Here is a 12,160-nt window from a genome sequence, read left to right as displayed (position 1 = left end):
CACAGTGCAGAGTCGCTGAGCAGAGACTGATAGCCAAGTTCCGCACACATGAGGGTGGTCTCAACTGGGATCTTGGGTTCATGTCACACTATCTGTAACTCCTGTGACTTGCCTGGGTTCGCAAAACCTCACTTACTGTACTGTCTGGAGACAATACAGATCTCTTTAACCTGTGATCAGTGTTCCTTCCACTCTCACTGTCGGCCACTTTAGGACTTGAACAGCAGGTTAGGTGTAAAGATTCACATTCTAATTAGTAATCTGTAAACTGTCTGTGCTTTATATGCTCTGTCTGAGGCCAGAACTCTCCATTCACCTGACGAAGAGGGAAACCTCGAAAGCTAGTGAGTTTACTATCAAATAAATCGGTTGGACTTAAACCTGGTGTTGTCAGATTTTTTACTATGTGTAAATCGACAGGCCTTATAAATGCTTTTAGCCAGTCAAGAAAAGTTAAAATTCAGCAGTTGTGGTGATAGGTCAATCAACCTGAAACAATTGTTTCTGTTTCCACAGATGCTGCCAGACCTGCTGAGAATTTCCAGCATTATCTGTTTATTTTCACAATGCTTGCATTCGTGCTTAATTTTTGTTTTCCTGTATTTATGATCTATAGCATCAAACTATTTCTAGAACTTGGCCAATCAAATGAGCAGATTGAAATAGGTGACAAAATCCATGTTATCTAACTGGTCCATTTAAACTGATTCTTTGGTTAATTAACATTTCTGTCCTTTTTCTTGCAGAGGTCAATGTGTATCCAGGCCTGGCTGTGTTCTTTCAGAATGCATTAATATTTTTTAGGTAAGTTGGTCATTTAGTTTAGAAAATAGGCACTTACTGCATGGCTTCTCAGAGAGAGGCTTTCCCATATATAAAACACTAGCTCTTCCCTAAATATCCTGTTGCTGGGCTGTACATGTTGCCAGATTTACCTTTTGTTTTGAGACCCAGCTGCAGCTTTCTAAACCAACCCCTTGCTGTTTAAATTGCCTGCCTGCAAACCAGACAGAGTGTCACCTTGCAGCTGCAACTTTAACCACTACTTTGTTGAAGTTCTGAAAAGTGCTGTCACCACTTAATTCAGGAGCACTGATTTCTGATCAAATCTCATTATTCTGGGGGGTTTTCATCTCAGATCATTCTGGTCAAAGTCACAAGATGATTTTGAGACTATGACCATCATACAGTTTCTACAGCTTCGACCATGTTTGACCACATGTGACCTTTCGTCGGTGGCACTGCTGTTTTTTAACTTCACCCTTGTCTTTCATAAAGTAGCCAATCCATCTGCAGAGTCTTGTGCTTTTGTGACAGTAATATTAGCTCTATTCTGTCTCAAGCTTCTAACCTTGTGCTGTCTATTCTACATCTTTATATTTCCTTCAAAAACACTATTGGAGGAATAAAGGGATATGGGATGAGGATAGCACATGGAATTGGAACAGTTGTGTGCAGGGTAAACCAACATATACTGCTTGGACAGAATGACCCTTTCATAAATCCCAGGTTTCTATTTTCAAAAACTATTTTAATTCCATGCTTGTGTCTGCACAAGCTAGAGCTCGCAGTTCAACATTAGCAAAATCTAAAGCCTTCACATTTGACCCTCCACCAGAAACTCCTCTTGTCGCCCTTTGAGTATTAGCTCAAGCTCGATGCTTAACTTTGGTACCCTGTTTGACAATGGACTATGCTTCAAATCTTCCGACCCCTAATTCCTTGTCATTTTGATGTTTCTATTTCATCTTTACTCCCTAACCTCTCAAAGCTTAACTCAGTCACATTGTGCTGTTTTGAAACCCACTCTACCGAAGTTCTGATCGCCACTAAACTACATGTCCAGATCACAATGCTTGTTGACTTTGTAAGTGACTCTGTTTCTTCGTTTGTCTTTCAAAATCACCACCATTATCTATCCCACAGTCAATCCATCTATTTTCTATTGACTGTTGGCTCATCATTACCTTTCCTTTGCTCTGTAAGATACTTGAACATGTCTTCTTTTCCCAAATCCATACTACCCTTTCCATCCCAACTGTTCAATGCTGCTCTCAACAATCGGACCACTCTCTCGAACCTTATGAATCTGGGAACGGTTGTCATGGAGTTTTATCTTTCATATCCCCTCTTCCCACTTGACCAAAAACCAACTAACGGAGTTCTGTGGTGCTCCTATGCAAATATTATAAATTGAATTCTATAAATCAAAATGTTTACCTAAGTTTTTAGTCTTCAAAAATGGTGTTTTCAAAATGAGAATTTTGGAAATTAAGCAGTAAACTATGAAAGGGTGTTTTGTGTGTTGTGGTTTTTAGTTGAAACTAGATTTGCAAAAAAATATAGCTTTTGCATTATTAGCACTGACTGGAGATTCGTGCTACAATTGTGTGCTGTTTTCAACCAAGCGTGATCAGTTCGTCAGCTTAGTTTCAGTTCCTCTGATTAATCTCAGCTTGCAGAGAATAGTGGTACTGTGAGGATATTGTAAGCAACAATGCTGTTCTCTGGGGACTTGCGCTTTAATAATAATAGTGTATTTTAAAGTGTTCTATGCAAATCTGCGTATGTGAAGGCAGAAAGACCAGCAGCCAGGGGACTCCAGTATTAGGTGATTGATCAAAGAACCGGAGGCAACATGGAGAAAGTTGTTTTAAATGCAGAAAAGTTGTTGTGATCTAGGGTATATAATGCTTGAAATGATGCTGGAAGCAGATTAAATCATAACCTTAAAAAGGATATTGGCTAAATAGTTGAAGCAAAACATTTATAGGGCTAGAGGAAGAAGAGTAGTAGAGTGGGACTTATTGTTTGGCTCTACCAAAGTGCTGGCACGAGCACAATGGGTCAAATGGCCTCCTTCTGTGCTGTATCATTCTAAACCTATAAACTGTCATTCCAGTAACTAAGTCCTACTATTTAATAGCACATAGAAGCCACGTCCTTTGTAGCTTTCCCAATGACATAATAGGGAAAATTTATCTTTCACACCCTGAGTTATGATGATGAAAACCATTGGCCACTATTCTTACATGCTGCAGCAATCCAGCTAATCCACACTATTATTATTAAAGCGCAAGTCCCAGAGAACAGCATTGTTGCTTACAATATCCTCACAATACCACTATTCTCTGCAAGCTGAGATTAATCAGAGGAACTGAAACTAAGCTGATGAACTGATCATGCTATAGAGAGGAGGTGTATGTGGACCACATTGGATTTGACAGTGTGAGGATTTCCTTGGTTACCTTCTTACCCTGTCCACTCTCCTGTGTACAGTAGCCACTTCAATTAATCACTGTATGGCAACTGTTACTCTCATATCATAGAACATTACAGCGCAGTACAGGCCCTTCGGCCCTCAGTGTTGCACTGACCAGTGGAATCAATCTAATGACCCTCTAACCTAAACTATTCCAATGTTATCCATATGCCTATCCACAGACCATTTGAACGCCCTTAAAGTTGGCGAGTCCACAACTGCTGCAGGCAGGGCATTCCACGACTGTACTACCCTCTGAGTAAAGACCCTACCTCTGACATCCGTCCTATAATTACCACCCCTTAATTTAAAGCTATGTCCCCTTATGTTAGCCATCACCATCTGAGGAAAAAGGCTCTCACTGTCCACGCTATCCAATCCTTTGATCATCTTGTATGCCTCAATCAGGTCACCTCGTAACCTCCTTCTCTCCGATGAAAATAACCAAGTCCCTCAGCCTTTCCTCATAAGACCTTCCCACCATACCAGGCAACATCCTGGTAAACCTCCTCTGCACCCTTTCCAATGGCTCCACATCTTATAATGCAGCGACCAGACCTGTACACAATACTCCAAGTGCGGCCACACCAGAGTTTTGTACAGTTGCAACATTACCTCACGGCTCTGAAATGCAATCCCTCTACCAATAAAAGCTAACACACCGTACGCCGCCTTAACAACCTTATCAACCTGGGTGCCAACTTTCAGGGAGCTATGCACGTGTACCCCGAGATCTCTCTGCTCGTCAACACTACTAAGAGTCCTTCCATTAGCCCTATATTCTGTACTCCTGTTATTCTTACCAAAGTGAATCACCCCTCACTTTTCCACATTAAACTCCATCTGCCACCTCTCAGCCCAACTCTGCAGCTTATCTATGTCCCTCTGCAAACTGTAACATCCATCCTCACTGTCTACAACGCCTCTAACTTTAGTGTCATCAGCAAATTTACTAATCCATCCTTCCACACCCTCATCTAGGTCATTTTTATAAACGACAAACAGCAGTGGCCCCAAAACAGATCCTTGAGGTACACCACTTGTAACTGCACTCCAGGTTGAATATTTCCCATCAACTACCATCCTCTGTCTTCTATCAGCTAGCCAATTCCTGATCCACACTGCTAAATCACCCTCAATTCTGTGCATCTGCATTTTCTGCAATAGCCTACCATGGGGAACCTTATCAAAGGCTTTGCTAAAATCCATATACACCAGTCAACTGCCTTCCCCTTATCCACCTCTTTGGTCACCTTTTCAAAAAACTCTAAGGTTTGTGAGGCACGACCTACTCTTCACAAAACCGTGTTGACTATCCCTAATCAATTTATTTCTCTCTAGATGATTATAAATCCTATCCCTTATAATTCTTTCCAAAACTTTGCCCACAACAGAAGTAAGGCTCACCAGTCTATAATTCCCAGGATGGTCTCTACTCCCCTTCTTGAACAAGGGGACAACATTTGCTATCCTCCAGTCTTCCGGCACTATACCTGTAGCCAATGACGACATGAAGATCAAAGCTAAAGGCTCTGCAATCTCCTCCCTAGCCTCCCAGAGAATCCATGGGTAAATCCCATCCGGCCCAGGGGACTTATCTATTTTCACACTAAAGAATTGCCAACGCCACCTCCTTATGTACCTCAATCCCGTCTAGTCTACTACCTGGTATCGCAGTATTCTCCTCGACTACACTGACTTTTTCCTGTGTGAACACTGTCCAAAAATACTCATTCAGTGCCTCTCCTATCTCTTCAGGCTCCACGCACAACTTCCCACTGCTGTCTCTGACTTGCCCTAACCAATCTTTTATTCTTGACATACCTATAGAAAGCTTTAGGATTTTCCTCGATCCTAACTGCCAAAGTTTTCTCATGTCCTCTTCTAGCTCTTCTTTACTCTTTAGCTCCTTCCTGGCTAATTTATAACTCTCCAGTGCCCTAACTGAGCCTTCACGTCTCATCTTTACATAAGCCTCCTTCTTCCTCTTCACCAGAGATTCAACTTCCTTAGTACACCACGGTTCCCTCGCTCGAACACTTCCTCCCTGCCTAACAGGTACATGTTTATCAAGGACTCGCAGTAGCTGCTCCTTGAATAAGCTCCACATTTCAGATGTTCCCAGCCCCTGCAATTTCCTACTCCACCCTATGTATCCTAAATCTTGCCTGATAGCCTCATAATTACCTTCCCCCAGCTATAACTTCTGCCCTTTGGTATATGCCTATCCCTTTCCATCACTAAGGTAAACGTAACCAAATTGTGGTCACTATCACCAAAGTGCTCCCCTACCTTCAAGTCTAACACCTGGTCTGGTTCATTACCCAGTACCAAATCCAATGTAGCCTCACCTCTTGTTGGCCTATCTACATACTGTGTCATGAAACCTTCCTGCACACATTGGACAAAAACTGACTCTTCTAATGTGCTTGAACTATAGCTTTTCCAATCGATATTTGTAAAGTTAAAGTCCCCCATAACAACTGCCCTGTTACTTTCGCACCTATCCAGGATCATCTTTGCAATCCTTTCCTCTACATCTCTGGAACTTTTTGGAGGCCTATTTAAAAAAAACTCCCAACAGTGTGATCTCTCCTTTCCTGTTTCTAATCTCAGCCCATACTACCTCAATAGACAGGTCCACATCAAACGTCCTTTCTTCCACCATAATGCTGTCCTTGACTAACAATGCCACGCCTCCCCCTCTTCTACCACCTTCTCTGCTCTGACTGAAACATCTGAACCCCAGAACCTGCAACAGCCATTCCTGTCCCTGCTCTATCCATATCTCTGTAATGGCCACAACATCGAAGTCCCAGGCACCAATCCAGGCAGCAAATTCGTCCACCTTTTGCGTATGCTCCTTGCATTAAAGTATACGCACTTCAAACCACCCTCCCGCCTGCCAATACGCTGCTGTGACCTAGAAACCTTATCCATGACCTCCCTATTCTCATCCTCCTGTACATTGGAGCTACAGTTCAGGTCCCATCCCCTCTCAGAATCAGTTTAAACCCCCCCGAATAGCATTGGCAAATTTTCCCCCCAAGATATTAGTTCCCCTCTAGTTCAGGTGCAGACCATCCATCTTGTAGAGGTCCCACCTACCCCAGAATGAGCCCCAATTGTCCAAGTATCTGAACCCTTCCCTCCTGCACCATCCCTTTAGCCACGAGTTCAAATGTTCTCTCTCTCTATTCTTCTCCATGCTATAAGAACATAAGAACATAAGAAATAGGAGCAGGAGTAGGCCATCTAGCCCTTCGAGCCTGCCCCGCCATTCAGTAAGATCATGGCTGATCTGTCGCTGTTCAGTTCCACTTACCCGCCCTCTCCCCATAACCCTTAATCCCCTCTCTTATCAAAAACCCATCAACCCGCGTCTTAAAAATATTTAGCGAGGCAGCCTCCACCACTTCAACGGGCAGAGAATTCCAGAGATTCACCACCCTTTGAGTGAAGAAGTTCCTCCTCAACTCCGTTCTAAACCGCCCCCCTTTTATCTTGAGGCTGTGCCCCCTAGTCCTACTGTCTTTTTTGAGCGGGAAGAGTCTCTCCACCTCTATCCTATCCATCCCATTCATCATCTTATACGTCTCAATGAGATCTCCCCTCATTCTTCTAAACTCTAACGAGTACAAGCCCAGTTTATTCAGCCTCTCCTCATAGCTCAACCCCCTCAACTCCGGTATCAGCCTAGTAAACCACCTCTGCACTCCCTCCAAGGCCAAAATATCTTTGCACAAGTGCGGCGCCCAAAACTGCACACAGTACTCCAGCTGCGGCCTCACCAATGCCCTATACAGCTGCAGCAAGACCTCCCTACTTTTATATTCAATCCCCCTCGCTATGAAGGCCAGCATCCCATTCGCCTTCCTGACCACCTGCTGCACCTGCAAGCTGGGTTTTTGCGACTCATGCACAAGGACCCCGAGGTCCCTCTGCACCATCGCCTGCTGCAGTTTTTCACCCCGTAAGTAATAGTCCTTCCTACCATTCTTCCTACCAAAGTGGACCATCTCACACTTGCCAACATTAAATTCCATTTGCCATTTCCTGGCCCATTCGCCCAGCCTATCTAGATCCTTCTGCAGACTCTCCACACCCTCCGCACAATTTGCCATTCCCCCAATCTTGGTGTCATCAGCAAATTTCGACACCCTACACTCAGTTCCCTCCTCCAGATCATCTATATAAATGGTAAAAAGCTGAGGCCCCAGCACCGACCCCTGGGGCACTCCACTAGTCACCATCCGCCAATCCGAATAGCACCCGTTGACCCCCACTCTCTGCCTCCTATTTGACAACCAATCCTCTATCCACGCTAACACCCTACCCCCAACTCCATGTCCCTCGACCTTCTGCAATAACCTCTTGTGAGGTACTTTGTCAAACGCCTTCTGAAAATCAAGAAAGACCACATCCACCGGCTCTCCTCTATCCACCGCCCTAGACACATCCTCATAGAACTCCAGTAAATTTGTCAGACACGACTTCCCTTTAATGAAACCGTGCTGCGTCTGCTCTATCAAGCAATTCCCTTCAAGATGCCTCGCAATCTCCTCCTTAATGACGGATTCTAACATTTTACCTACCACAGACGTTAAACTAACCGGCCTATAATTCCCCGCCTTTTGCCTGGCACCCTTCTTAAACTATCCCGCAGCACAGGTAACAAACCAGAGATAACCACTCTGTTTGTTTTAGCCCTAAGCTTCCACCTTTACTCTCTGAATTCCTGTTTTATATCCCTGTCCCTTTTCCTACCTAATGTCATGGGTGCCTACATGAACCACAGCTTGGGGCTGGTTCCCCTCCCCCTTAAGGATCTCAAACACTTGCTCAGAGATATCATGGATCCTGGCACCTGGGAGGCAACATACCAACCGCGAGTCTCGCTCTTTCCCACAAACTCTCCTAACTATCCCCTTAACTATGGAATCCCCAATCACTAATCCTGTTCTTTTTTTTCCCCCTTCCCACCTGAGCATCAGGGACAGGCTCTACCCCTGAGAACTGTACTCCATTGGCTTACCCAAGTTGAGTCTTCCTCCCCAACAACACCCAAAACAGAGTAGAACTGAACTGAAAAATGCTTTGAAGCCTTCAATGGCAGGCAAGAGAAAACTAGAACTGGAAGAAAAAGACACGCTGCATTTCTTAATAAATACAGTAGCAGTACAATAAGGAGAAGTCACAACTTTGCAAAAATCTTAGTGCCAGTAGAGGATAATGCTGCAGAGACATCCTTGCATTTACAGTTTCCTTAACGTGGTCAGTGCTTTGTACCTTGCCGCAGTAAAAATGAGAGAAAGTTTCCAGAACACAAGTGAAAATAACTACGATACACAAGCTGCATTACAAATTTTCAGGTAGTGTAGTGTGAAGATGTTAAAGTAGCCCTCCATGACCCCGCACCACCATTATTCCTGACTAACTGGAAATGATGACTGCTGCTTAGTTGTATGTAGATTTTCATGGACTTGCATGGATTTTCATAGAAAGCTCAAGCTTTCTGTGATATCAATATTCAATTAATTTCACCTTTACTGACCCTATGGTTGGATATCTGCATTTCAAAATTCAGATTTTGATGGGCAGGTATTTTCCTTAGAGTGAAACCATTGGAAATATTTTTTAACACAAATATAATTTCTACTACACTTACAGTGAGGTTATGGCACTGAATTGAGGGAAGTTTGAGGCTATTCCCACTGTATGATTGTATTGGGGTTTCCAAAAGTAGCTGATATTGGATCCTATTTCAGCTTTACTTGATGGTATATAGTCTCCCCACATTTAAGAAAAAAAGACTTTTTCCTCACACCAAATAGATGTGAGACAGTAGGTATTATGTACTTTGGACACCTTTCTCTCATTACAATTCTACCTTGTTTATTTTTGACAATCCGATTCAGTACACCAGATCAGATGCTTTCTAGTGCATAACATGAAAATCATTCGGACAACTAGCAATTTCATTGCAATATGTCACTAGTTTTTAGTATTTTGAGAATAAGATTAACAATGGAAAGGTTCAAGATTCTGAGGCTTTTTAATTATTAATTAATTATATAATTATTTATATAATTTAGACTTCCATAGGCATATGAATAGTAAAAGGGTGATAAAATGAGTAGTGGGGGCCTTTTAGGGGCCAAAAAGGGATTTGCACAGAGGCAGAGACATGGCTGAGATATTGAATAAGTAACCAAAAGAGAAAATGCTGGAAACTCTCAGCAGGTCTGGCAATATTTGTAAGGAGAGAAAAGAGTTGATGTTTTGAGTCCAAATGACCCTTTGTCAAAAGCTTTTATCCAATATTAAATTAGTACTTTGTCTCATTTGGTAAAAATAGTGCTACCTATGTCATAGTGAAAGACGGGGTCTTGAGACGCCAGATAGGCCAAAATTGATTTAAAAAAAGAGCTACTGGATCAGCAGCTTATGTTACATGGATTTGTTACAAGGACTGGATGAGATGCGTCCAAGATTTTGAGGGAACTAAGAGTAGAAGTACTTAGTCAGTAGCCATAATCTTCCAATCCTCCTTTTGATGTAGGAGTGATGACACAGGACTAGAGAATTGCAAATGTTACACCCTTGTTCAGAAAAGGGTGCAAGGAAAAGGCCAGCAATGATAGTCCAGTCAGTTTGACCTCAATGTAAGAAAGCTTTTTATAATGACAAAATGATATGACAAAATTAGCAGTCACTTGAATAAATGGGGATTAATTAAGGAAGACTAGCATAGATTTGTTAAAGGCAAATTGTTTTTAATTTTATTAACTTTTCATATAAGGTTACAGAGAGGATTATGGGGGTAGTGTAGATCATTGCTGTACATTGACTTTCATAAAGTGTTTGGCAAAATGCTTATCACAGGCTTGTCAACAAAGTCAAAGCCCATGGAATAAAAAAAATGTGGACACAAAGTTTACTGAATGATGGGAAACAGTAGTGGTGAATGTTTTTTTAGACTGAAGGAGATATATAGTTGGGTTCCCTAGGGGCCAATGTTTGGATCGCTGCTTTTCTGTCTATACTAATGTCTATATTAATGAATCTAACTTTGAGTGTACAAGGCATAATTCCAAAATTTGTCAAGTATCTCAGCCAACCATATGATAGTTTGGTGATATCTTATTCTTCCAAAAAGTCCGGACATTGCCTCCCTTCTTGACTCTGTTTCCCTGTTGCCTGAATGGCAGACGTTGCCATAAGGTCAAAATGGACATTCCACTGACCCACTGCCAATTGAATAGACGTGTGTTCCTGTATCCAGAGGCATATCTATCCTTGTGTCTGGACAGTGAATGCATTTGTTCATTAATGCTGCAAAATGTGTTCCCTCATAGGAATCCTCCCAATAGGACTGCTACTGACTAACATGTTGCCAGACATCTTGTTTAAACTATTGACATTTGCCAGCATGCCTTCAGTAACTTTGTTTGTGAACAAAATGTTTAAAATACATTTAAAATATCAAAATGTTTTGCAATAAAAACTACCTGTTTTGGTTCTCTTACTGCATTCACATATGTATAAACTGTTCATTTTACCTTGTCTTAAGAATCATTTAACTCCTTACTGATCTCCTATCCTCTGACTCCCTCTGCCTATAAATCTTATTAGCTGGTTAAGAATCCCCTTCAGCACCCGAACAGGCACCGGAGTGTGGTGACTAGGGGATTTTCACAGTAACTTCACTGCAGTGTTAATGTAAGCTAATGTGACTAATGAATAAATACGTCAGCCTGTCCTTTTTAATTGTTTGCTGCATAATGCTGTTAATATTTATTTCACAAGTGTGATCAAGCCATTTGCACTGACATTAAAAATGTAAGAATTTATTAAATGTCTTGCCTTGTCTTATTTTGCAGCAGCCTGATCTATAAGTTTGGAAGAACAGAGGATCTTTGGGCATAAATTCTGCCCACCTCAGCACTGACTCAGGACATTCTGCACACGAACGATAACTGCAAATACACACTGCTTTGTATTGTTGGCCAAATATTAATTCAAGTTGGTTTTAAATAAAATGTATTAAAGATAGTTTCCAAAAACTCATCTTTTTATTTTATGAACATTTAATATTTTGTATTCTGATACTGCTTTGTGAATAATAGTTATATTGAGTCATATAAACAGAAGATGATGCACTGTTTGGGCTGATCACTGTCTTATGACCGCTACTCTGTTAAATTCATTGGAAAAATATGGATAATATATCAAATGTATGTTGCTACTATTATTGTTGCTACAATTACTGCTGCTTTGTATTTTTTTAAATCATTCTATGCTCCCGCCTAAAGCGTTTTAAACTTGTAAACCTTTGTGCTAAATATTTGTAGGGTTTCATTGTGTTGTTTAATTTTTAAGCGCACTTATCCCACAATCCAGAGATGTGCGGGTTAGGTGGATTGGCAATGCTAAGTTGTCCCTTAATGACAGGGGCACTAGTTAGGGTAAATGCATGGGATTACAGGGATAGGGCCTGGGTGGGATTGTGGTTGTGCAATCTTGATGGGCTGAATGGCCTCCTCCTGCATTGTAGGATTCTATGATTCGTTGCCATTGAATCAGAATGTTTGCTCCAACTGTTTTTAGATGTCTGAGGGACTGCCATAAATAATTTTTTTCCTTTGAACACTATTTGAGATAAGTGTCGTAATGGCATATTTTCTTGTGTTCTTGCTCAACAAAATAAACTACTTCTGTTGAAAGGCTGAAGAGAATGAGTCATGTAGCTGTCTTAAAGCAATTGATTTTCTTTGTCATTTTATCAACAGCTCTCTTCGTATGACAGCTTTTCTTCTAAAGGTTAATTTTACACATGTCACAAGACCTCAGCCTGTCTTGCTTTGCAAAGAGCACTAACTGTGCCTGTACTAAATG

The 12,160-nt window shown here is 41.7% G+C and overlaps 1 protein-coding gene across 1 annotated transcript in view; it reads left to right on the top strand.

Annotated features, from left to right (window-relative positions):
- Positions 1-11,317, top strand: part of LOC145353169 (transmembrane protein 50B) — an 87,904-nt gene extending 76,587 nt beyond the window's left edge. Inside the window, exons 6-7 of the mRNA XM_080203629.1 lie at positions 747-804; positions 11,146-11,317. Of these exons, the coding sequence (XP_080059755.1) occupies positions 747-804; positions 11,146-11,191 (104 nt within the window). The 3' untranslated portion in view covers positions 11,192-11,317. The remainder of the gene's footprint in view (positions 1-746; positions 805-11,145) is intronic.
- Positions 11,318-12,160: the final 843 nt, after the last annotated feature.

This window comes from Carcharhinus amblyrhynchos, chromosome 15, assembly GCF_965287045.1.
Source record: "Carcharhinus amblyrhynchos chromosome 15, sCarAmb.v2.hapA, whole genome shotgun sequence".
Lineage (NCBI taxonomy): Eukaryota > Metazoa > Chordata > Chondrichthyes > Carcharhiniformes > Carcharhinidae > Carcharhinus > Carcharhinus amblyrhynchos.
Note: the sequence above shows the minus strand (reverse complement) of the source record. Positions and strands in the feature narration are given on the sequence as shown.